Below are 26,940 nucleotides of genomic sequence, written 5' to 3'. Positions count from 1 at the left end.
ATCTATCTATCTATCTATCTATCTATCTATCTATCTATCTATCTATCTATCTATCTATCTATCTATCTATCTATCTATCTATCTATCTATCTATCTATCTATCTATCTATCTATCTATCTATCTATCTATCTATCTATCTATCTATCTATCTATCTATCTATCTATCTATCTATCTATCTATCTATCTATTTCTATTATTATATAAAAGTCTGTGGCTGCCGCCTGCCGTCCGTCCGGCTGCCTTTCTGCCTTTTGATTCGTTCCATCGTGTGATGTCACAATGCCCAATGCTCGCAGATGTCCAATCGGAATGGATCCATTTACATGGACGGCTGCCTTTCTTCCTTTGATTCCTTGCTACGCCGAAACCAGACGCAGAATCGCCGACATCTTTTCCATTTCGGTAGAGATTTCACTTTTCTTTCTAAGTTTCCGCTCCTCATTACATTTCGTCGTGTTTAAATACACATTTTTAATCAAATCCTTCTCCTCCCCCCCAATATTTCAAAAATAAACTGGCTTCTCACCCATAGAAGCAGCCCCAGCCCCAGCCCCTGGTGAACGTTCCATCGTGTGATGTCACAATGCCCGATGCTCACAGATGTCCAATTGGAATGGATCCATTTACATATGCCTTTGCAGGAGCACCAGCACCTGGTGAACGTTCCATCGTGTGATGTCACAATGCCCAATGCTCAAAGACATTCTTGCCATAGAGGGAGTACAGAGAAGGTTAACCAGACTGATTCCTGGGATTTCAGGACTTTCATATGAATAAAGACTGGATAGACTCGGCTTGTACTCGCTAGATTTTAGAAGATTGAGGGAGGATCTTATAGAAACTTACAAAATTCTTAAGGGGTTGGACAGGCTAGATGCAGGAAGATTGTTCCAGATGTTGGGGAAGTCCAGAACAAGGGGTCACAGTTTAAGGATAAGGGGGAAATCCTTTAGGACCGAGATGAGAAAAACATTTTTCACACAGAGAGTGGTGAATCTCTGGAATTCTCTGCCACAGTAGGTAGTTGAGGACAGTTCATTGGCTATATTTAAGAGGGAGTTAGATGTGGCCCTTGTGGCTAAAGGGATCAGGGGGTATGGAGAGAAGGCAGGTACAGGATACTGAGTTGAATGATCAGCCATGATCATATTGAATGGTGGTGCAGGCTCAAAGGGCCGAATGGCCTACTCCTGCACTTAATTTCTATGTTTCCCTCTCCTCACACCTCTCCCTCTCCCACCCATCCCTCTCTCCCCCACCCCCCTTCCCTCTCTACCACATCCCCTTCCCTCTCTCCCCCCGCCCCCTTCCCCCTCTGTCCCTCTTCCACCACTCCCTCTACCCCTCCCTCCCCACTCTTCCACTTCTCTCCCCTTACCCCACCCCTCTCCCTCCCGCAACCCTCTCTCTTCCCCTCCATTCCCCTCTCTCCCCCACCCCTTCCCCTACCCCTCTGTCGGGGCCAAGGAAAGAGCGTTCACGTCGCGGCCCTCTTTCAACCAATCTTTCCAACACCACGCACAAGAAGCACAAGAAGCGCAAGACAGACACCATTGTGCAGATGCCGAGAAGTGTGTTCAGCTCTGGCTGAACAACTTCTAATCTTGTGTGTGGACTCGATAAGAAGAAGAAGACCCCTCTGTCCCTCTTCCACCACTCCCCCGTCCCTCTTCCACCACTCCCGCTACCCCTCTACCCCTCCCTCCCTCCCCACTCTTTCACTTCTCTCCCCCTCTCCCTCTCCTCACCCCGCTCCCTCTCCCATCCCTCTCTCCCCCAACCCCCTTCCCTCTCTACCCCACCCCTTCCCCTCTCTCCCCCACCCCTTCCCCTACCCCTCTGTCCCTCTTCCACCACTCCCCCGTCCCTCTTCCACCACTCCCGCTACCCCTCTACCCCTCCCCCCCTCCCCACTCTTTCACTTCTCTCCCCCTTCTCTCCTCCCCCTCTCCCTCTCCTCACCCCTCTCCCCCTCCCATCCCTCTCTCCCCCCCAACCCCCTTCCCTCTCTACCCCACCCCCTTCGCTCTCCCCCCCCACCCCCTTCCACCTACCCCCCGTCCCTCTTCCATCACTCCCCTACCCCTCTCCTCCTCCCTCTCCACTCTTCCACTTCTCTCCCCCCTTCCCCCTCCACTCTCCCTCCCCACTCTTTCCCCTCTCTCCCCCACCCCTCTCCCCCTCCCTCCCTCCTCCCCTCCCCATCCCCCCCCCCCTCCCCCACATCTCTCTCCCCATCCCCCTCTCTCACCCCCTACCCCGCTCTCCTTTCCCTCCCAAATCTGTCCCGTTTCCTCCTCCTCCTCTCCCCTTCCTCCCCTCTTCTCACCCCCCCCTCCCCCCACCTGTGTGTTTGGGGGGTGGTTAATGTGAGTGTGATGCCGCAGCCCACCCCCCCCCCCCCCGCAAACGCCGTTGGGGAAACAGACCCAGCGGGTCTGCACTTGGTCTAGTATACAAGTATAATCTTTCCATTGACTGGTTAGCATGCAACAAAAAAGCTTTTCACTGTACAAGCGACAATAAACTAAACTAAGCTAATCAGCACCAATTGGCAACACTTCCTCTTCGATAACCATCAATACAGGAGCACCTCAAGGCTGTGTGCTCAGTCCCAGTTCTACTCTTTCTATGCCCATGACTGTGTAGCCAGACACAGTTCCAACGTCATCTTTAAATTTGCCAATGATATCACCAATGTGTATAAAATATTTGTATCTGCAGTGTTCATTTTGGGAATAAGGGCTAAGAAGGTATGTAGCAGATGTACTTCAGTATTTATCAAAGCCCTGGACACAATGCCCAGAAATCTCAATGCACAACTTTCACAGTAGTATACATTACAAATGCCATGTAATGTATACTTCATTACATGGCATTTCTTTGCAATTTCAGTAAAGAACAGTACTTGGAACTTGTATAATTTAACTTGCTCCCTACACCCAACAGATTGGTCAATAACGTGAAAAAAACAGCAGATATATTAGCTCCCTTTTCATTCAGTTCATCCTAGCTTAAAATTAATTCCTTTTAGGAAAAAGAACCACTCAAATTAACTTCAACAATGCTACTTTGAAAAAGAGTGTTTTCAAGCACTTTAAAAAAAATACTCTGCCAAAGGTACACAAAATTTGATATAACAACATCTATATCTGTGAAATTAATTATCAAGCATAACCAAGCGTTAGAAATACAGAGCATTGTTTGAGATCTGGCTGCCAATCTCAACATCAAGTCTTTTATAATATAATTCAGACTCTAACTTCTGGAAACCACACAGTGGCAGATAAATGTGGAAACCGTAGGTTGCTGCTCAAGTTACCCTGGCGCCTTTATCACCTCAGGCAATTGAGGAAATTCAGAGTGTCTCTGAGGATCCTCCAGTGCTTCTACTCGGCAGCTGTGGAAAGCATCTTGTCCGGAAATATCACGATTTGGTTTGGGAACTGCTCTGCCCACGACAAGAAGGCTCTGCAGAGAGTAGTGCGTTCGGCCGAACGCACGATGGGAAATACACTGCCCCCCCCCTGCAGGAACTATACATCAGAAGGTGCAACTCCAGAGCCAACAAGATCATGGGAGACCCCTTCCACCACAGCAACGGACTGTTCCAGCTGCTACGGTCAGGCAAACGCCTCCGTTGCCATGCTGTGAAAACGGAGAGGATGAGAAGAAGTTTCTTCCCAGAGGCCATCAGGACTGTAAACTCCTATCTCTCCAGGGACTAACTTTACTGTACCATTTTAAAGTTGTGTCTTTTTAAAATTGCTGTTTTTTTCCTTTTTCTTCCCTCCCACAAATATGTAATATGTGAATATGTGATTCTGTTCCATTCTGTTTGTAGTTTGTTTGTTTGTTTTTTTGCACAATTCGTGAGCATTGCCACTTTTCATTTCACTGCACATCTCGTATGTGTATGTGACGAATAAACTTGACTTGACTTGAACTACAACTTCAGTAAATGAAATGGTGTGATTCTGGCTGCTCAAAACTGATCATTCATGAGGCCATATAAGCCACCGGCAGCACCAACAGCGCAGTATCCCCTTTGTCCATGAATTCATGGCTTGGCATATCCCTCACTCCACCACCACCATCAAGCTAGGGGATCAGTCATGGTTTGATGAGGAGTGCAGAAGAGCAACACAAGGCACAACGTGTGAAGCTACCGCACCACATTACATGCATTCTCAGCAGTAAAAGGAGCTTGGAACTGCCTGAGCGAAATGATCCCACAATCAATGTATCAGATCAAAACTCTTCAGTCCTGCCACATTTAGTTGTGAATTGTGGTGAACACTTTGATAATGCAAGGAAGAGACTTTTAGAACATACTTTGTAAAATGGAATTATCTATTAAATGTAATTTATCTTAGTCCTGGCAGATCACTGCAGGACTTCCTCAAGGTAGTGTCCTGGCCCGACTATCTTCAGCTGTTTCAAACTTTCCATAAGGTCAGAATGGGAGTGTTTGACGATAATTGCACAAAAGGCAATTCCTTTCACAATTAAGAAAAAGAAACCAGTCAATGGTTGTGTGGAACAAAATAATATTCAGCCAGCGGCTAATAAATTTGGCACAATATAAATGTCATAAAATCACCATCACCAACAAAAGAAGGCCCCAACATTGTACAGTTCCTCATCTGAGATCTGACATTTAGCTGGACAAGCCATATAAATATTATGGCTACAAGACCTGGTGAGAGGTTTGGTATTCTGTGGCGAGTGTCTTACTTGCTGTCATCTTTTTTTCTGGTTGGCTGCCAGGTGACGAGTGGTTTTCTATTCGTCTGTGTCATGCCCACTACTCTTCACATTGCATTTCAATGATTTGGATGATGGAATCGCTGACTTTGTAGCTAGGTTTGCAGGTGATATGAAGATCGGTGGAGGGGCAGGTAGTGTAGAGAAGGCAGTGAGTCTGCAGAAGGACTTGGACAGGTTGGGAGAGTGGGCAAAGAAGAGGCAGATGGAATACAGCATAACGTGTGTGGTTATACACTTTGGTAGTAGCAATAAAGGCGTAGACTATTTTCTAAATGGGTAGAGGATTCAGAAATCAGAAATTTGCAGGTTGAATTGGCAGAATGGAAGGCAAATGCAATGTTAGCATTTATTTTGCGAGAACTAGAATATAACAGCAGGGATGTAATGCTGAGGCTTTATAAGGCACTGGCCAGACCGCATTTGGAGTATTGTGAGCAATTTGGGTTGTATATCTGACGAGGGATGCGCTGGCTTTGGAAAGGGTCCAGAGGAGGTTTACGTGAACATCCCAGGAATGATTGTGTTAACGTATGATGAGTGTTTGACGGCTCTAGGCCTGTACTCGCTGGGGTTTAGAAGGATGAGGGGGAAAGGAAATGTATAAGACTGCAGATACAAAAGTTCTAAAATAAAAATAAATAACGCTGAAAATTCTCAGGTGTGGGAAACAGAGAACTAGTTGATGTCCTTTCATTAGTAATCTGGTAATTGATAATTAGTTTCTATCAAAACATACTTGATACTGGATCATCTAACTTTCTGTTAAAGCAGCATCAATTGCTCATATTATTTGTGAGGCCATAAATCCACAACACAAAGTGAGAACAGCCGTTAGATTGGGTCACCATGCACAACCTAAGATTTATGCAGCATGCAAAGCACACTGGCACATGCTATACCTGATGATTCACAAGAGTAAGTGTCGACCATTGATGTACTCTCCACTATCACAACCTACCTTTCCCCCACTCTTGAAATTGCCCGGGTCTCATTCATATTGGCCACAAATTATCACCCATACACTCAAAGACAAAACCACACTAGGTCATCCAGAATACCAATGTGGCAAGTAATAGCATTACCAATATATGTTCCAGCCTGAGACCATTTCAACAAAAATTCACCCAATTTAACAGAATTATTTTTGTTAAATCCCACATTATTATTGAGCTAGGGGGACACTTATAACCAGTAACTTAAACAATCCAGCTACATAGACACTCGTAGATACTATGGGTACATGGATGAATCAAAGATTGATATTCTGCATGAATGACTCACTTCCCCGAAGCATTCCACCACCTGTCTTGGGTGCATCATGAGTGTAATTCCAATTTGTTCAATTTGTTCAGATGAATGCAGCCTCAAAAGCATAAGAACATCAAACTATGCAGAACAAATTAGCCCAAAGATTACTCATCTTCTTAAGCAATTAATACCCTGATCACCTTTGCACCGAGGATGCAGCATATATCTTCCACTAGATTCGCTGCAGCAACTAAGCTAGGCTTTTCAGTTAAACTCACCAACCTACCATTACTACCAACCTGAGGCACACAAGCAGTAGGCATATGTAAATACTAACAACTCAAAATTCCCATCACATCCCAAATCATGTGCATTTCCTGTCATGGATTCACATTCTTTTCTCAGTGCAAAATCCTAAAATTCCTAATTTGAATGAAAATACTTCAGTCATCACTGCTTTAATGAAGAAATGTGCTGTTGTCTGTGTTCTGACAAAGACAATTAGGGTCTATCCTAACCAGAAAACTTTAATGGACATGGAGATTTACTCTTTGCGATGGTCCAGATCCAAGGTTTTCAGGAAGTATGAGCCAGCACTGCAAGATGACCAAATATAATCTCCACAAGGCTATCAGGGATGCCAAGATAGGATCCCAAACAAATGGAGGCTCAGCTCAATCAAATGGATGCCAGGCGACTGTGGCAGGGCCTGAATACCATCACGGGCTACAAGCCAAAATCAGAGTGACCTCTGGCAACAGTGCATGTCTACCGTATGAGCTCGATGCTTTTTACAACTATTTCAAACCGGCAAGCAAAGTTCCATTTAGGGGTATCCCCACATCCTCAGGTGACTCAGTCCCATTCATCTTGGTGGTAGGTCAGATTTGCTTTCATATCTGCTTTCAACTGTAGTAATGAATTATGAAATCATACATCTATCAACTGGCTACAGTCTTCACCGGCATCTTCAACCTCTCACTTTAACAGTCTAATCTACCCTATTCAGTTATTGCATTATGTATTTTAGTATTCTTTATTCACCACTTCAAATCTCATTACAATCTTGGCATCGTTCTACTGCTTTGCATTAGTAGGCATATTTAATGTTGCATTTATCATTATCATGTAAACTATTTATTCTGAGCTTCATGCGAAGAAGGGATTTTATTGCATCCTGGTGTATAGAACCAGCCTGAATCTAAGAAGACATTGTCAGTGTGCTAAGTTGTGACTCCTGTAAATCTCAGGCCATTACCCATAAAGTCAGTGTTAAAATGTTATATTAAAATTTTAAAAGAAATTCGAGAAGTAGGCATCTCAATCTATAGTCATACTGAAACGCAGAAAGATAATTGTGGTAGAAGACCAAATATCTCAGTACCAGATCACAATTGTATGACAGTTCTCAAGTCAATGACCTAGGCCTTTGCATCTTTAATGTAACTCTTCAAACAGTCGCTACCCTGCTATGTATTAGATAATACTTGGTCCAGAAGTTGGAATATTGTATTTTATGGTCTGATAATGCTTTTGATGTCTTGGTTAGTTAGATTACTGTCAACAGTGAGGATTGTCTGCCAGCATCTTCATGTTAAGCTTTTATCTCCCTTTCTTTGAAATGTTACCAATAAAGGGCATTCAAAAGGCACTCTGTTCAACCCTTCCTTAAACAAATTCAAAATTGCAATGTTATTTGAAAAGATTTCAACAACTCACTGTCATTGCTCTCTTCTAGAAACAGCCAACTTAAAATAGAGCCAATATCTCTGACACTAGTTGATTGCTAAAGCATTGCAGATGCAAAGCATGCGTGTGCCCCAAATCACTACACTGTACTCATGCCAGAATTTTATAATCTGAATTTAAAGCATGGAAATGATCCAATATAAGAAATGAGCGGAATTTGGAACAAAAGTATTGCTGGTCTGTGTATATTTGAATAAGCAATTGCACAGACGAACAGTCATCTGTCATTGGATTGGAAATACAGTTGAACCTTGCAACTAAGCTGAACGCTTTAAGTCTGAATATATTTCAGACTTCAAGCCCATCATATCCTCAAGTTGGCGATCGATTCAAAACTCAACTATGTCCCTGCATCTGACAAGACATACCTCAGAATTGTTAGAAAACTGGGTAAAGATAGAATATTTATTTCATATTTTTGCATATTCAAAACAGCAGAATCAACAGTTGTGGATAACAAATAACCAACCATAACCCAACTAAATATTAATAGCAACATTTAAGATGAAGACCTCTGAACAGTTATTTCACTATCTATTCAGAAATGACTGATCCAATACTTTACACAAAGCTAACATTGAGAGTATTGAAGCCATGTGTTATCAATGATGATTTTGAAGCAGTACTTCACCAATTTCAATTTGTTTAATTTAATGCTTAACTAAATTCATGGTTTACAGATTAAGACTAAAATTCATAGGAATAATTGATGATTATTTAGCTGAAGATGTGTTTGGTAATGAGGAAGTCAAATAAAATAAAATTCATCTCAATGTGGTGGGCAGTTAAGTCTACAAAGACTTTGCAGCAATTTGTGCTGGAAACCAAAAATGGTTTACGCAACTAAATTGTATGGGTGCACATACAAGCAATTATTATACATACATCTGGATCTAGTTCTTCCAACTCATCTTCCAACTGTTGGATCTCCTCTTCTGATAATTTTCGGAGGAGATCATCTTCATCAACATCTCGGTACTTTTCTAATTCTTTTTTGAATGGCGTAGACATGTTGATATCAATCTTTTCTCGTACCACCTTTGCGATATCTTAGTATACCTATAATTTGAATGAAAAGGGATCATTAGAATTAAGATGTCTCTTAAATTGATGGGGTATTTTAGAAGGAACCGCAAGCTACAATGTCAGCACAAAACTAAACATTTGTTTATTTCAACAGTTCGTTTTTTATTGCAATTAAATATATCCGTGGGGAAATGTGGTAGAAATATGATAAACATCAAATTCAATTTTACTGACCGAGCATTACTAAAGCAGTGCATCTTGGCACATCATTAGTTAAGCTTTATTTTGTAATCTTCAGTGAAAAAACATGTTGAACAGTAATTTTCTGAGACTATTCCAAGGGCAAGACTGATTACGAGACCATTAAAATTAAGGAATGAAAAAATCTGGAATGATGGAATAAGAGGGCAAGTGAGTCAAACTGTCCATAAGAAAGAGGGAAAGAAAATATGAATAAAATGTGAAAATTCAAGATTTTTAAAAATCTTGAATATGTTATGCAAGGATTAGATCAAATACTTTTAACTCATCCATTTCTGGGCCAGAAGGAAAAAACAGCAGAACATTAACAAGTTATATAAAGAATAATTACAAGGCAGAGTTAATTACAAGGCTTAACCTTCCGCAGCTAGTTAAATAAAGAGGGCGAGGCAAGATATAATTTACAAGCAACTTCTGGAGATTTGTACTTCATTGCATCTTTCTTAATCCCCTGAAACCGCTGCCAATTTACATATTAATAAATGGTGCATCAACAACACACTATTGGGTGAGATTTCCAGAAAAAACACCAGCTGCTGGCATTCTCGTATTCTTTAACACATCAATGCCTGTTCCCACAAGAGTTGTCCTTACCCAATTCCCAGTGGACTTAGGTCGTCAGCTACTTCATGTTATGGGGCTAGGGTGGGGGTGGGGAGGCCAACGTCACTAACATGCACTGAAGGTCACGTGGCCAATCTTAGCTCCTGCTGACGTTAGTTTTAAGTACAATTCTCCCCCAAATTATCCAATTTTATTGTCAGCAACTTGATTTGTAGGTTTGATCCAATCACTGACCAGCTGCGGTGGAAAACAAATATGAAAAGCTGAATGGATTAAAGGGCAACTGGGGGTGCTGCTAACCCACAGCTCCAGTGACCCAGGCTTGATCCTGGTCTCCCGTGTTGTTCCGTGGAAGTTTGCACGTTTTCCATTCCACCGTGTGGGCGTTTCCATCCTTTTCAGCAACCTCCCACATCTCAAAGACATGCTCGTTGGTAGTTTAATGCATAGGGGAGGGGAGATTGCACTACTTAATGCATAGGGGAGGGAAGATTGTGCAGGAAGGAATTGCAGATGCTGGTTTAAACCGAAGATAGACACAAAAAAACTGGAGTAACTGACATTTCAGATCACGACCCTTCAGATTCCAGTCTGAAGAAGAGTCTCGACCTGAATCATCACCCATTTCTTCGCTCCAGAAATGCTGCCTGTCCCGCTGAGTTACTCCAGCTCTTTGTGTCTATCTTCAGGGTGGAAGAATACCAGGTTACAGACAAAGGAATGGGATTGTTCCGAGAACCGATATAGATTTGATGGTGGGCATGATGTTGGTCATAAGGTGCAAGGTGCTCGCGGTGGTCTGTACACGACACAGGTCACTGCAGTTACCCCGAGCCATCTTCAGCTCATTTGCAGATTCAAGATGGAATGCATCTGGCTGGTCATAATGCAATAGCTTCAAGACACTGGGCCTGGGCCCGTGCCTGTACTGGGCCTGGGCCCGTGCCTGTACTGGGCCTGGGCCCGTGCCTGTACTGGGCCTGGGCCCGTGCCTGTACTGGGCCTGGGCCCGTGCCTGTACTGGGCCTGTACTCGCTGGAGTTTAAAAGAATGAGGGGGGACCTAATTTAAACATACAGAATAATGAACGGCTTGGATAGCATGCATGTGAAGAGGATGTTTCCACTAGTGTGAGGGTCTAGGACTGCAGGTCATAGCCTCAGAACATTCTTTTAGGAAGGAGATGAGGAGAATGTTATTTTGTCAGAGGGTGGTGAAGCTGTAGTAGGCTATGGAGGCCTAGTCAGTGGAGAGGCAAAGTTAATGCAGAAATTAAGGCAAAGATAGATAGATTATTGATTAGTACAGGTGTCATGGGTTATGGGGAGAAGGCATGAGAATGGGGATAGGAGGAAGAGATAGATCAGCCGTGATTGAATGGCGAGGTAGACTTGATGGGCCAAATGGCCTAATTATACTCCTATTCCTTATGACCTTATGACAAGTGCGACATGGTCGTACAGTGGTAGAGCTGCTGCCTTACAATACCAGAGATCTGGGTTCGATCCTGACTATGGGTGCTGACTGTACAGAATTTGTACGTTCTCCCTTTAAGCATGTGGGTTTTCTCCGGGTACTCCCGTTTCTTTCCACATTTCAAAGATGTACAGGTTTGTAGGTTAATTGGCTGAGGTAAAATTGTAAATTGTCCCTAGTGTGTAGGATGTAGGATGTGTGCAGTGTTAGTGTATGAGGTGATCGCTGGCTGGCACGGACTGGATGGGCCGATGGGCTTGTTTCCGTGCTGTATCTCATGACTATGATCCAAAGTCTAAAGCCAAACCATGGCCACAAGAGCTGGTCAGAAGCTGGCTAGCCTGTAAAGAGTAACCCACTTCCTAACAACTAGTATCGTCCCACCATCTACATGGATAAGTGCCACACCACCAATCCACAAGATGCTCGAGACCATGGAAGAACAGCAGGTTTTATTGGCGCCTTATTCATGACTCTAAACATTAATTCCCTCCACCATCAGTACATGGTAACTGCAGTGAGCACCATCTATAAAACACACTGCCAGTTACTCATTTAGGCTATTCCAATAGCACATCCCAACCCCATGGCCTCTGCTACCAAGAAGGACAAGGCCAGCAGTATATGGGGACACCTCTCTCTGCTTCAAGTCGTAGAAAATCCTGATTTGTAAACTTGTTGGTGTTCCTTCAAAGTCACCTGCCTAAATCCTGAAACTCCCTCCCAATAATCACCAGGACTGCAGCAGTTCTGGGTGGTGCTCATCACCATATTCCACAGGGTAATTCATGTTGGCTTTCCCAGTGATGCCCAGATCCAAGACAATTATGAAATGAAAGCTAAATAAATATAAAAGATTCACATTGCCTCTGGTTATTCTTCCTAAAGTTCTTCCTAAATGAATCACATCAATTTTTTCCGTATTAGATTTTATCTGTCCCAAGATAGTTTTGCCTCACCACTTGGCCTGGTGTTGGATGGGCAGTAGTGGAGGGCTGTTTTTCAGATTGGAGGCCTGTGACCAGTGGTGTGCCACAGGGGTCAGGCTGAGTCCACTGTTGTTCATCATCTACATTCATGATTTGGATTTAAATGGAGTAAGTTTGTAGATGATACCAAAATCAGAAGTATAGTGGATAGTGAAGAAGATTTAAGATTTTTAACAGAATCTAGGGGAAAGTGGCCAGGTATTGGCAGATGGAACTTAACTCAGACACGTGCAAAGTGTGGCATTTTGGAAGTTAAACCAAGCCAGGATTTACATAGTAAATGGCCCTAAAGAGCGTAATAGAACAGAAGGACCTGGTGCTACACATACATAATTGCCTGAAACTGGAGGTTTGGGCAGATAGGGAGTGAAGAAGATCCTTGCTTTCATCAGTCAAGGCACTAAGTATAACATTTGGGTTCTCATGTTATGACATTGCTGTGACCCTAGTTGTAGTATTGTGTGCAGTTCTGGTCACCTAGCTATAGATATTGGTAGTATTGGTTTATTATTGTAACATGTACCAAGATACAGTTAAATGCCTTGTTTGCATGCTATCCAGTCAAATCATACTATACCTGAATGCAATCAGGACACACACAAGTACAACAGGTAGTGCAAAGAGTACAATACCAGAGTAGAGAACATATTATTACAGCATTATAGCATTGCAGTTACAGGGAAAAATTCCAAGGTCTGTAATGAGGATGGAAGATCGGGACTACACCCTGGCTGATGAGAGATAGTTTGATAATAGCGGGGAAGAAATTATTCCTGAATCTGGTGGTACGTGCTTTCAAGCTTTTTCTTCTGCCCACAGAAGAGGGATGTAAAGGGAATAACCAGAATGATAAGGTCTTTGTTTATGTATGCTGCTTTCCCCAGCAGAGTGAAGTGTGGGTGGTGTTGATAGTAGGGAGGCGAGTTTGTGTATTAGACTGGCTACATCCACAACTCTCTGCAAGTTTCTGGGCAGAGCTGTTGTCAAACCAAGATCTGATGCATCCCATTAGGATGTTTTCTCTGGTGCATCTATAGAATTTGGTAACAGTTGTTAGAGATATGTTGAACTTCATTAGACTTCTGAGAAAGTAGAGGCATTGTGCGTGTTTCTTTGGTCGATGCTTCAATGTTGTTGGTTGAAGTCAAATTGCTGGTGATATTTACACCTAGGAATTTGAAGCTCTCAACCATCTCCACATCAGCAAGATTGATGATGATTGGGGTATATCACTCCACCTCAGTTCCAGAAATCAATAACAAACTCCTTTGCCTTACTGACATTGAAGGAGATCTTCTTGTCTTGACAACATATTACTAAGTTCTCTGTCTCCATCCTGTTCTCTCTCTCGTCAACGTTCAAGATCCTGTTCACTGCAGTGGGGTCATCTGCAAACTTGTAAATGGGGTTAGGGCAGAGTTTGGCCACACAGAGTATATTAAATTATAGCAAGGGCCTGAGAATTCATCCTTGCCGGGCAACTGTGTTGAGAATTACCATGGAGGATGTTTTATTGTCTATCTTCACTGATTGTGATCTCTGAGTCAGGAAGTCAAGGATCCAGTGTCAAAAGCAGGTGCTAATTCCTTGTTCAGGACTGTAACAAATGCTGTTCTCTTGTTCAAAAAGGGAAGTATGGATAGGAGAGGGTGGGAAGTGTTCTTTGAGGAGAAAGGCAAGACTTTATTGAAATGTATAAAATATAGGGGTCTAGATAAGATAGATTTTATCACCGTATATTGGTACACGTGATAATAATAGACCAATACCAATATCGAAATGTATGATGAGGCTAATGAAGGGGATGAAGACTAGGAAGTTCACTGATTGATGGAAAAGTATTGAGAGAGACATGAAGGAAAACATTTTTTCAAAGAAATACAATGTGTGGTTGATATGTATGGAGAAGAAAAGTTTGCAAGGTTAGAACTGGCACAGTCACAATGGGACAATGATCTCTTTCTGTGCAGTAACCATTTTGACATTCTCCTCATCAGTCAATCTCCAAATGTTGATTTGGGGAAATTACAATGTCAATACATTGAACGTCAAGAATATAGAAAATAGAGGTTGTAGTCTGCCTTTATAACTGAGGAGAGTACGAGCCTTGATTGCTAAATCTGTCCTCACAGGGTGGATCTGCAATACCAATAATCAATTCAGTAAATTTCACTGCATTCCCTCTATTGCAAGTCAAGGCAAGGTGGTTAGACTGTTGTTGGAAGTGGTCATTACTTGAGAGTAGTATAGCATTAAAATAACTTTCCCACTTAACAATACAAGCCTAAATGTTAACACAGGTTTGCTGTAATCATGCACAGTTACTTAGTTTTTTCACCTTTCAGAGAATCTATGCCAGTTCTCAGAGCAAATCCATTATTTCCATTCCCCCACTTTTTCTCCCTATAATTTACTCTTGCGCATGCCAAAAACTCCACCCTGTTTTTCCTGCCACTCACCTGCACTCGGGTTAATTTTCTGAGGCCTTTCAACCTACCAGTCTCTGGGACATAAAACAAACTGCTTGAGGGTCTCAAATGGGTTAGACACCATATGTGGATGGAAAGGAATTGTTGACACTTTGTGTTGAGGCCCTACATCAGGACCGTGTATGGAGGGAGGACAGCCAGTATTAAGGCGAAAAGGGGAGGGGTAGGGCAGAGTCTGGTGGGAGATAGGGGGACCTCTGATCTATCAGGCCTTGCCTCACCCTACCTCTCTGTACTGGTTGACCTATCTCAATCCTTTTACAGGGTCCCAATCCAAAATGTCGACAATTCCTTTTGGTCCACAGATGCTGCTCGACCTGCTGAGTTCCTCCAGCAGTTTGCTTTTCCCTTCAGATTCCAGCATCTGCAGTCTACATCCTCAGGTCACTTTGCTAATGACTGAGAAATGTATGTTTAGGTCATGCTCTGGGTTTGTTCTTCTACACTTCTCATTGAACTACGCCTAGAACTAGGGCTGGTCACCTTACTTAATAGCAATGGCCAAGTTCCTGAAATGATGCGAGTTTATTGGGAAGGATACAATGCCCAAGTGGTGGATGTCAAGTTTTGAGCTGGTAAGCTTGTTCTGCGTATAGCCCGTGTGGAATGGGATACATTCAGAGCACAACGTGGATGGTGTCCTCAAAATATAGTTAAAGGTCTTCCTCGAAAAATGTTCTCTGCTGCAATCACCCTTGGCAATACTGTCACAGACGATGGATGGATAGACACAAAATGCTGGAGTAACAGCAGGCCAGGCAGCATCTCTGGGGAGAAGGAATGGGTGACGTTTCGGGTCGAGACTCTTCTTCAGACCAATGCCACCGCCGTCCTGTCACAGACAATTCCATATGGAAATGATAGTTCAACGGAGGTGCTCTCTCACCAGTGAACAGAAATGGGGGGATAGGGGGGGGGGGGGGGGGGGGGGGGGGTTGGATGAGTAGGAGAGCAGATAGTGGATGCAGTCAGTGGTTATTAGTGGACGATAATAAAGTGTGATCCAGGGACAATTGCGGAGTATGGACAGAGAAAATTAATAACGGGACGAACTGCACTACTGGGAGTAATTATCATGCCTCCCAGTAGTTGAAGCGGTATTTAACCAAGAACAAAGAGATACTTGTAGCAAAGTTAATGGTTTGATCTCCAAAGGTAAAAACAACAAAATGACAAATATAGCTCAAGCCACAGAATGTATTCATGTTTCTGAGAGGCATATATTGTGGAATTAACAAGAGAACAGGCTGTTTTAAGATCTTCGCATCAACAATAGGATAAAGATAATTAGCATTCTTGTAGCAATGATTCACTAAGAACGTCTAATCAAAATGTGATAGAACTATAAACGACGTTTGGAGGTTGCACATCACACCCTTAAATGTAAATAATACCAAAAGTAACGAGGGGAGAGCTGGTAAATTTAATTGAGAAATTTGACCAGAGATAAACTATGGTAGATACTTAAAGATCAACATTTAATGAAATATTTCAGAATTCTCAATGATTTTACATTCCATCCAGAGATGGCATTTGCGTGGGATTATTTATCCATCCAAGAATAATTTCACAGATTACAAAATTAAAAAGTGTTGCCATGAAGCTCAGGCTTTGGGGAGATTTAGAAATGAATGAACCATATAATCTGGTTGTCTTCCTTGGTCATCAAATCTAAATCCAATTGATGTTTTTTTTCTTCAGGCACAGATTCCAGAATAACGGAATTTTAATTCCACTGCTCCTCTAGTAGGATTTGAACTCGGGCCTTGAGATTACTGAACTGGTAACTTAACTGCTGCATTATCATTACACCCAATAACATGGCACTGGGACAGAGTTACTGGAGACATCATATACATGATTACTGGAGGTAGTAAATTCATTGGGAGAGAGCTTTCAAGTTTACTGACATTTTAGGAATACCCAGTTGATCCAGAGAAAACATATTCAACTATTCAAGCAAGAAAGCAGAGATGTGCAGTCCATTTATCCAGATATATGTTGCTGGAATCCACTATTAGAAAATGTTTTATGGCCTATGCCCTGGAGCACAGAGACACACCTGGTAGAGCTGCTGCCTCACAGCTCCAGAGACCTGGGTTCGATCCTGACCCTCAGAGTTGTCTGTGTGGAGTTTACATATTTTCCTCATGACCGTGTTGGTTTTCTCTGGATGTTCCAATTTCCTCCCACAAATTGCCCCGAGCATACAGGTCCAACTTGTCCATGGAAACATTTTCATAAATCCTCTTTGAAACCTTTCTAGCTGAATGGCATATAGCAGGGTGACCAGATCTGTACATATTACTCCAAGAGGAGCTTCACCAACAAAACATCCCATCTCCTAAGTTCTGTACCCTCATTGATGAAGGCCAGTATGCCAAACACTTTCTTCAAGACCCAGTCAACCTGTGACAAGACTTTCAGGGAACTATGAACTTGTACCTGCTCTACAACACTCCCCAGGGCTCTACACTTCACTGTGAAAGTCCTACCCTGGTTTAACTTCCCAAAATGCAAACACCATGCATTTAGGTGAATTGAATGTCATCTGTAATTCCTTGGCCCACTTACCCACCTGGTAAAGATTCCACAATAATTGTTTTGGAAGGAACTGCAGATGGTGGTTTACACCGAAGATAGACACAAATTGCCAGAGTAAAGGGGCTGTCCCACTTGGGCGACCTAATCTGCGAGTTTAGAAGAGTGTCTTCGGCCTTCAAACTTGCAGCATGGTCGACACGTGGTCCTAGGAGGTCGTATGAGGTTGCTGGAACTCCCCTTCATGCTCGAGGGAAGTTCCCGAATACTCGTGGCCTCAGCTAGGCCGTGGAAAATGTTTCATCATGTTGAAAAAATTTCCGCAAGTAAATTTTGGTCCGCATGGTTCTTTTGAACTCATAATGCAGTGTCGTTGGGTCGTTATTTAGTTACAGGCAGTCGAGGGCAGCCGTAGGCAATCTGCTTCGCTGACCGGGCATTTTGATTGGCTCATTGGAGTTTTCAGGCCCAAGGAAAACCTACCAGTAGGTAAAATGCCCGCTAAACTTTATTACACTTCTTAAAAGTGTCTCCACTCCTTCTCCCCCCCTTCTCTCCCCTTCTCTCTCCTTCTCTTCCTCCCCCCCCCTCCGCGCTCTCTAAAGGACTTACCGTTACTGTGCAGCCGTTTTACCTTCCTCCTCATCGCGGGTGTGAATTTCGGACAGCGCTCCCCCATTTTCCCTGGCCCCCACCTTTGCGGTGTGTGTGTGTGTGTGTGTGTGTGTGTGTGTGTGTGTGTGTGTGTGTGTGTGTGTGTGTGTGTGTGTGTTCGATCCAGCTCGAGGCTTTCCAGGCGAGTGCCCTCGAGCTAGAAAGTCGAAGACACCCCTCTTAACTCGCGGATTAGGTCGCCCAAGTGGGACAGCCCCTTAACTCAGCGGATCAGGCAGCATCTCTGGATAGCAGGAATGGGTGATATTTCGGGTTGAGACCCTTCAGAAGACCCTTCAGTCTCGACCCTAAACGCCACCCATTCCTTCTATCCAGAGATGCTGCCTGTCCCGCTGAGTTACTCCGGCATTTTGAGTCTATCCACTATAATTGTTGATCTGTCAGAGGGGTGAGAGCCAGTATAAATAAGTGTGGAGTAGTAGTGGAGCAGGAGTTGGTTAGTGATAGGTAGATCTAGGTGAGAGTGGTGAATCTCTGGAACTCTCTGCCACAGAGGGTAGTTGAGGCCAGTTCATTGGCTATATTTAAGAGGGAGTTAGATGTGGCCCTTGTGGCTAAAGGGATCAGGGAGTATGGAGAGAAGGCAGGTACGGGATACTGAGTTGGATGATCAGCCATGATCATATTGAATGGCGGTGCAGGCTCGAAGGGCCGAATGGCTTACTCCTGCACCTATTTTCTATGTATCTATGTATCTATGAGAAGGGGATGATTGATAGATGGAATCAAATGGAGGAGGGAAGGATGGAGATCGCGACATACTCTCCAGGCAGAATACGAGGCGCTGTTCTTCGAGTTTGCATTCAGCATCATCCTGGCAGTGGAGAGGATGAGGACAGACAGCTCGGTGTGAGACACAAAAGCCTGCAGATATTGGCATCTTGAACAGAAAATAAAATGCTGGAAGAACTTTGCTGGCCAGGCAGCATCTGTGGAATGATGGACAGACAACAATTTGCGTTGGGACTTCTTCTGGCTGATTGGAGCAGGGAATAGAAAGCTGGAAAAGAAAGGTAAGGATGGGGCAAAGTTTGGCAAATAATAAATGGATACAAGTGAGGGGGGGGGGGTAATTGGCAGATTGGTGGACTATGTACAACGGATGGAGGTGAAAAGAAAGATTAAAAGAGAAATATGGGACCGGGTATGAGAGGTGAACATATAGTGGGGATAGGAGCAAAGTGACATAGTGACTTGCGCTCGGTCCACCAAGGCCTGCTGAAGTTTCTGGTTGTTAACCATTTTAACTCCATTTCCCATTCACATGCGACCTTTCTATCCCGGGTCTCCTCCATTGCCCGAGTGAGGCCACGTGCAACTGGAGGAACAGCACCTCATATCCTACTTGGGTACCTTACAACCTAAAGGGCCCGTCCCACTTAGACGATTTTTTTAGGAGATTACATGCGACTAGGCTGTTGCCACATGGTCGCCATGGTGTCGCCTGTATGATCTCCTCAATCGCCCAAAGAATCGGAGAGTCTTTCTGGTCGCCGCAGAATTTTGAATTGTTCAAAACTTTTCGGCGTCCGTTGGCTTGACGCCAATGGGGGTAGCCTGATGTAGCCTGATGTACCATGATGTAGGTGCTGACGCCACAATGTAGGATGTCACCAGGATGACGTAGGTAGTTGCCGGTGATGACATCGGTGAATTCCATTAAAGTCATATTATAGATCATTTAAATGTTGATGTTATTATAATATTTTTGTATGCACTATTTAATGTCGTAGGGGCTTACAGTTGCCGGTTTTTCGGCGACCTGCAACGACCATGACAGTCGCGGCAGTCGCCTAAAAAATCGCCTAAGTGGGACAGGCCCTTAACGGTATGAACATTGAACTCTCTAATTTTAGGTGATAACCTGCCATTTTTTCACCAGTCTCTTTCCTGTGCGTGCCCCTATCCCCACCCTGGTGCACATTCTCCCATTATGCTGCCCCCTTGTCCCCTTCCACCTAAATCCCTTCACATTTTTGCTCCTCTCCTTGCCTTATTTGACGCTTTTGTTTTTTTGATTCCTCGTGCCACCCTTATGTAGCCTTTGCCCACCCACCTGCTAATCAGAGCCCTCCCTCACCTGTATTCACCTGTCACTTGCAAAGCTTTGTCCCGCCCCAACCTCTTCCAGATTTCACTCCCCTACTACAATCAGTCTGAAGACGGGACCCACCATAAACATAGCCTATCCATGTCCTCCAGAGATGCTGCCTGACCCGCTGAGTTACTCCTGCACTTTGTATTCTACACTACACCCCAGTTCTACGTCATCAAGCAAGCCGAGTGTTAGGTCCAGAAAACAACAATTGGAAGCAGTGAGATGCATGGAAGGTTCAACATTAAATGAGAGCAGCCTGTCAAAAAATCAGTGAGGCTGAAAAGTTTTGAGTCAATTGGCAAAGTATGCACTCTGATCATGATTCGCAATTTTAATGGTGCAGTTCCAGGGAAAACTATTGATAAAAGCTGGTTGTTCTGTCATATTTTTGGACCAATGAAGTTGACGGTAAAATGGGCATTAATTATATAGAATTTAGACCTAACATCTGTGATAGGAAAGCTACCGGAAAGGTTTCTGAGGGATAGGCTATACATGCATTTGCAAAGGCAGGGTTTGACTAGGGATAGTCAAAATAGTTTTGGCAGGCTGCTCTGGAAGGTTAGTTTGCATGAGATCTAGAGGGAGCTAACTAATTGGATACAGTATTGGCTTCATGGCATTAAGCAGAGGGCGATGGTGAAAGGTTATTTTTCTGACAGGATGCCTGTGACTAATGGTGTGTCTCAAGAATCGGTGCTGGGTCCATTGCAGTTTGTAGTTTATATCAATGATTTGAATGAGAATGTACAAGGCATGGTTACTAAGTCTGTAGATGACACTAAAGTAGATAGTATCGTAGACAGTGAAAATGATTAGCAAGAATGACAGCAGATCTTAATCCGCTGGGCAAGTCGGCTAAGGAATGGCTAATGATGTTCATTTAAGGCGTTGCATATTGGGCAGGACTCTGGAACCAGGGCAGAACAAGGGAAATCAGGGATAGTATCAAAGTGAAGGATGATGCGTACAAATTAGCCAGAAAAAGCAGCATACCAGAGGACTGGGAGACCAGCAGAGGAGGACAAAGAGCTTAATTAGGAAAGGAAAAATAGATTATGAAAGATTATGAAAGAAAACTGGCAGGGAACATAAAAACTGACTGCAAAAGTTTTTATAGATATGTGAAAAGAAAGAGATTAGTTAAAACAAATGTAGGTCCCTTGCAGTCAGAAACAGGTGAGTTGATCATGGGGAACAAGGATATGGCGGACCAATTGAATAACTACTTTGGTTCCGTCTTCACTAAGGAAGACATAAATAATCTGCCGGAAATAGCAGGCGACCGCGGGTCAAGGGAGTTGGAGGAATTGAGTGAAATCCAGGTTAGTCGGGAAGTGGTGTTGGGTAAATTGAATGGATTAAAGGCCGATAAATCCCCAGGGCCAGATAGGCTGCATCCCAGAGTACTTAAGGAAGTAGCTCCAGAAATAGTGGATGCATTAGTAATAATCTTTCAAAACTCTTTAGATTCTGGAGTAGTTCCTGAGGATTAGCGGGTAGCAAACGTAATCCCACTTTTTAAGAAGGGAGGGAGAGAGAAAACGGGGAATTACAGACCAGTTAGTCTAACATCGGTAGTGGTGAAACTGCTAGAGTCAGTTATTAAAGATGGGATAGCAGAACATTTGGAAAGTGGTGAAATCATTGGACAAAGTCAGCATGGATTTACGAAAGGTAAATCATGTCTGACGAATCTTATAGATTTTTCGAGGATGTAACTAGTAGCGTGGATAGGGGAGAACCAGTGGATGAGGTGTATCTAGACTTCCAGAAGGCTTTCGACAAGGTCCCACATAAGAGATTAGTATACAAACTTAAAGCACACGGCATTGGGGCTTCAGTATTGATGTGGATAGAGAACTGGCTGGCAAACAGGAAGCAAAGAGTAGGAGTAAACGGGTCCTTTTCACAATGGCGGGCAGTGATTAGTGGGGTACCGCAAGGCTCGGTGCTGGGACCCCAGCTATTTACAATATATATTAATGATCTGGATGAGGGAATTGAAGGCAATATCTCCAAGTTTGCGGATGACACTAAGCTGGGGGGCAGGGTTAGCTGTGAGGAGGATGCTAGGAGACTGCAAGGTGACTTGGATAGGCTGGGTGAGTGGGCAAATGTTTGGTAGATGCAGTTTAATGTGGATAAATGTGAGGTTATCCATTTTGGTGGCAAAAACAGGAAAGCAGACTATTATCTAAATGGTGGCCGATTAGGAAAAGGGGAGATGCAGCGAGACCTGGGTGTCATGGTACACCAGTCATTGAAAGTAGGCATGCAGGTGCAGCAGGCAGTGAAGAAAGCGAATGGTATGTTATCTTTCATAGCAAAAGGATTTGAGTATAGGAGCAGGGAGGTTCTACTGCAGTTGTACAGGGTCTTGGTGAGACCACACCTGGAGTATTGCGTACAGTTTAGGTCTCCAAATCTGAGGAAGGACATTATTGCCATAGAGGGAGTGCAGAGAAGGTTCACCAGACTGATTCCTGGGATGTCAGGACTGTCTTATGAAGAAAGACTGGATAGACTTGGTTTATACTCTCTAGAATTTAGGAGATTGAGAGGGGATCTTATAGAAACTTACAAAATTCTTAAGGGGTTGGACAGGCTAGATGCAGGAAGATTGTTCCCGATGTTGGGGAAGTCCAGGACAAGGGGTCACAGCTTAAGGATAAGGGGGAAATCTTTTTAAACTGAGATGAGAAAAACTTTTTTCACACAGAGAGTGGTGAATCTCTGGAATTCTCTGCCACAGAAGGTAGTTGAGGCCAGTTCATTGGCTATATTTAAGAGGGAGTTAGATGTGGCCCTTGTGGCTAAAGGGATCAGGGGGTATGGAGAGAAGGTAGGTACAGGATACTGAGTTGAATGATCAGCCATGATCATATTGAATGGTGGTGCAGGCTCGAAGGGCCGAATGGCCTACTCCTGCACCTATTTTCTATGTTTCTATGTTTCTATGAAGAAGGCTTATGGAACACTGACTTTCTTCACTGGCCTGGAATGAGCTGCTGGACGAGATGCTAGAGGCAGAAACTGTTGCAGCGTTTAAAAAGGCATTTGGACAAATACTAAGGTAGACAGAAATGCTGGAGAAACTCAGCGGGTGAGGCAGCATCTATGGAGCGAAGGAAATAGGTAACGTTTCGGGTCGAAACCCTTCTCCAGACTGATATTTACTAATACTAAGTTAAGAAAGGTGGAGAGGGATAAGGGGTCTAATGCAGTCAAATAGAAATGGCATGGGGGTTAGGATCATTGCCAGCATCGTAGTTGGGCTGATAAGGCCATTTTTGTGCCATGCATTTCAGTGTTTCTTGATTCACTTTTCTTGATCTAGTTAAAATCCTGTCAGAAAGTTAAGAGTTACATTTTGAATGTGACACTAAGTAGATCAGAAAAGGTCACAATTTTGCTCCAATTAAGGTGAAACATTTTCAAATACATAGCTGTGGGTTCCCCTCAATTCCCCAGAATTAAGAGAATGAGTCTCTTGGCCCAGAAATTGAAAACTGAGTAGATTCGAATCAATAGTTCAACGCCTTGCTGAATTTCTTGCTTAGATGCGGTCAGATTAGCAAGAAAGGAAAACTGTTGTGCAACTTCACTGTACACAGTACCTCTTCTTTTTAAATTGGTTTCAAGTGCATCTAGTATAGGAATATAGGATTTTATCCTAAACTTATCTCTTGAAGAGAGTTTATCTAAAGCATCAGGACCAGGTGCACTTCCATCATTTCCTTACTCTTTGTCTCCCTGTGACAATTCTGTAGTTAACATCTGGCAAGGTGGCCTTTGCTTGTTGCTCAAGCTCATCAAAATCTTCTCTAATCCTGAAGTGAACTGTACAAACTTGCACAAGTACTCAATAACAGTTTGGATTTCAGAATGGCTTTGTTGACCTTGTGGAAATGACCCAGCAGACGGGTCCAAAAATGCAGCATAAACACAAATTCCAGTTCTTCCATTTTCTGCAAAAGATTGTTAGCTTGAAGCCTGATATCACCCTTCATATTAACATCAGAGTACAAATGACTGAGGGCATCAGTGATAGCACTGTAACTTTCCAAAATAGCTTCTGTGGCTTTTGCATGTGCCTCCCACCTAGTGTCTGACAAATATTTAGGCACTTTTGACTGAGGTTGCAAAAATGATTTTAGAACTGCCCATCTCTTTGTGGAGGATGAAAAGAAGATATAAATTTCATTGATAATTCCAAAACAGTTCACTGCATCAAGGCAGCAATCAACAGCCGAACGGCCCACCAAATTTAATGAGTGAGCAACGCATGGAATAAATCTTGCAAATTTGTATTTTTCGAGGATTTTTTGCTGCATACCCTTGTACCTATCAGCCATGTTGGCAGCATTGTCATAAGACTGCCCTCGGAAGAAGAGCTCCAACTCATTGAGGTTGGGAGGGAGGGGAACAAACGTGAGGCCTCTGCTGCGGGCAGACCATTCAGTATCTGAGAGGGGGAGGTCAGGGGGGATGGTGAACACACGGCAGGGTTGGGGGTTGGGGCCGGAGGAAAGCAGGTTGGTGGACTGAGGCCGAGGCGATGTCTGGTGGGGGGGCTGGTGGGTGGTCAGGGGTAGGGGGGGTATGAGGACTGTAGTGTGGATGGGGAAGAGCTGGGGTCACATGGTTTGAAGGGAATGGGGAAGACCCGGTGGAACAGCCACTGAGGTTACCAGGATTCGGGGGACTGGCACTGGGACCCAGCGCAGTCAAACTCAGGGGAGTTGGAGTCTGCAGGTGGAGGCTTCAAGCCCGGTGCTGAGTCCAGGCTGCAGATAAGGCGATGGCTGCGGGCTGCTGGTGGGCGGTGGAGTGGCGAGGGTCAGCAGGCAAAGCGTGGGAGGTCCCGGTGGCTGGGAGACCAGCCCCATCAGAGACTGTGAGCAGAGTTAACTATAGAAAGGACCATTCCGCCTATTGTAGCGGGTGGCTGCTCGTTCCCACCCACCCTTTACCCCGCCCAGAGCCTTATCTCTTCTGCCCTGAAGCAGGCAGGTCGGGCACAGTCGGAGCTGGTTCTGACATTGTTAAACTTGCAGCCGTGCACCGACTCGAACACTCCTGACTGTTGAAAAGACAAGGCTCAGAAAATACGAATATGTCAAAGTTTTATACACCTTGGTGGAGCAGGCCGAGGCCCCCCTAGATCTCGAGGCCCTAAGCTTAAACTTGTCTAGCTCATACGTAAATCCGTAAATCCCAGCAGCCCTCTATCCTTCTCTCAAGCTAACTACATTAAGTCAATAAACATATCGTAGGCTAAATGACAGCCAAGCACATTTTAGTCAAGTTAAGATTGGTCTACACATAGTTAATAGATCTGCACACGCAGTTAATAGATCTGCACTCTGCGTGATCCTGAATAGGTCAAACACTACGTAAGAAAATAACGTGCATTTATGCAACACTTTTACCAACTTCGGGCTATCTTGAATGGCCAACCAGTATTTTGAAGTGCAGTTATGACCAAAATAGAAATAGAACACGCCAAGGTCATACACAGAAAGCATTATGAGTTTTTAAATAATGTTGGTTGTCGGAGGAGTATTAAGTAGGACATATGTTAAAGTACAGCAGTGCAATATCTCAGGTCTGACCAGGTGGAGGGGGTGTCTCTTTTTCATCTGAACAGTTAGTGCCTAGTAAATTCTCCCTGTGGGATATGAAGACGCCTTTCAACCTCAGGACTGACGAAACCACTATCATTCAGTGCAAAACTGCTGCGACTGAGCACTACAGGCAACTAAGTACGGGAGGACTTAACTCTCATTCGCAACTTTAAAAATACACACACCTTTGATTCAGGGCTGTTTGATAAGAAATCACTGGTCACTTTAAATCGGAAAAAAGTTGTGTATTTATTTTGATTAATGGCAATCTTTAAACGTCTTCTTCTCTTCTTGCGTATGGCGTGAACAGTTGTAAAACAACTTGTTCTATTTGATCTTATTTGATTGTGCACGCCGACGCCGGGTTGATTGCATTAGTCGAAACAGGGCGGACCGCGTGAAGGTTGCAATCCCACGTAAAGAGCAATAGACAAGAACACTTTCGTGACTTTCCAAGCAAGCAGGGCAACACGACCTCGACAGGAGACATGGAGGTACAAAGTGTGTCAGCGCTGGGCACACATGACAAGAACCCCACCCGCCGTGAGGGAGGACTCGCCGCAAGTTCGACCGAACTAACTCACATCAAACAGTTCCTATGTGTCCGCTTTATTTTCTAAATACAATTACACAGGAGCGTCGTCCCTTACCGGTCTCGCCAAAGCCCGCTCTAGAGTCATTTAATGTCAACCCAGCTCTGGGCGCGCTGCTGCCCGCGCTTTCTCGCTCAGACCGCCGGCCCCCGGTGTGGAAGGGACAGTGAGGGGGGGGAGAGTGAGGGGGGGAGCCGGCCTGAGGTAGTTCGGTTCCCAATCCGATTCGCGGCACCAGATTTTTGGCCATTTAAAGCAAGTGACGCGCGGCGCCGCCTTCCTGGGGCTATTTTTAAACATGTAGCAAAATTAATGTTTGCAAAGCTGTAAATTCGGCCAAAGGCGAGCCGCTCGGGTGTTCAATGTGGCGGAGCTGGGGGGGAAATCGGTCGCTTAGCTTCAGCTCTGTTTTGTCGCCCGGTGAATATTTTGACCAGATATGGCGAGGCAGACTGAGTAGCCGTCCTCACCGGCCTGGGCAGGGCCGGGGCTCTAGAGGCAGGAAGCCAGCTCCTGGCTTCATCTCCGCCGGTAACCAGAATAATCCCACCACAACATCTTCCAACCCCTCATCCTCAACGTATCCCACCTCCTTGAATATCACCAAAACACCCGAGTATCTCCACTCCTGAAAGCGCCCGAAGTGTTCCCCATCCCCCAGATCAACCTCTCCTACCCACCCACTCCCCCAAACATCCCTGTGCACCCTCCCCATGTCCCCAGACTCACCACTGTCATCCACTTTAAATCCCTCAACATCTAAATCCCTCAACCCCCACCTCCCCAACAGCCCCAACTGCAACCTTCCAGAAATATTCGCTCTTGTTTG

The 26,940-nt window shown here is 44.2% G+C and overlaps 1 protein-coding gene across 2 annotated transcripts in view; it reads right to left on the bottom strand.

Moving 5' to 3' along the window:
• The window catches only part of tmod1 (tropomodulin 1), an 85,075-nt gene extending 58,757 nt beyond the window's left edge, over nt 1-26,318 (bottom strand). Inside the window, exons 1-2 of one of the 2 annotated variants that reach the window (XM_033017851.1) lie at nt 26,169-26,318; nt 8,655-8,828 (exon numbers count right to left, since the gene is read on the bottom strand). In XM_033017851.1, coding sequence (XP_032873742.1) covers nt 8,655-8,780 — 126 coding nt within the window. In that variant the 5' untranslated portion in view covers nt 8,781-8,828; nt 26,169-26,318. The remainder of the gene's footprint in view (nt 1-8,654; nt 8,829-26,168) is intronic. The other variant, XM_033017850.1, reaches the window with a different exon arrangement.
• Between the last annotated feature and the right edge of the window lie 622 nt (nt 26,319-26,940).

Source organism: Amblyraja radiata, chromosome 3 (assembly GCF_010909765.2).
Source record: "Amblyraja radiata isolate CabotCenter1 chromosome 3, sAmbRad1.1.pri, whole genome shotgun sequence".
NCBI classification, from domain to species: domain Eukaryota; kingdom Metazoa; phylum Chordata; class Chondrichthyes; order Rajiformes; family Rajidae; genus Amblyraja; species Amblyraja radiata.
This window is presented reverse-complemented; position numbering and strand designations above follow the sequence as displayed.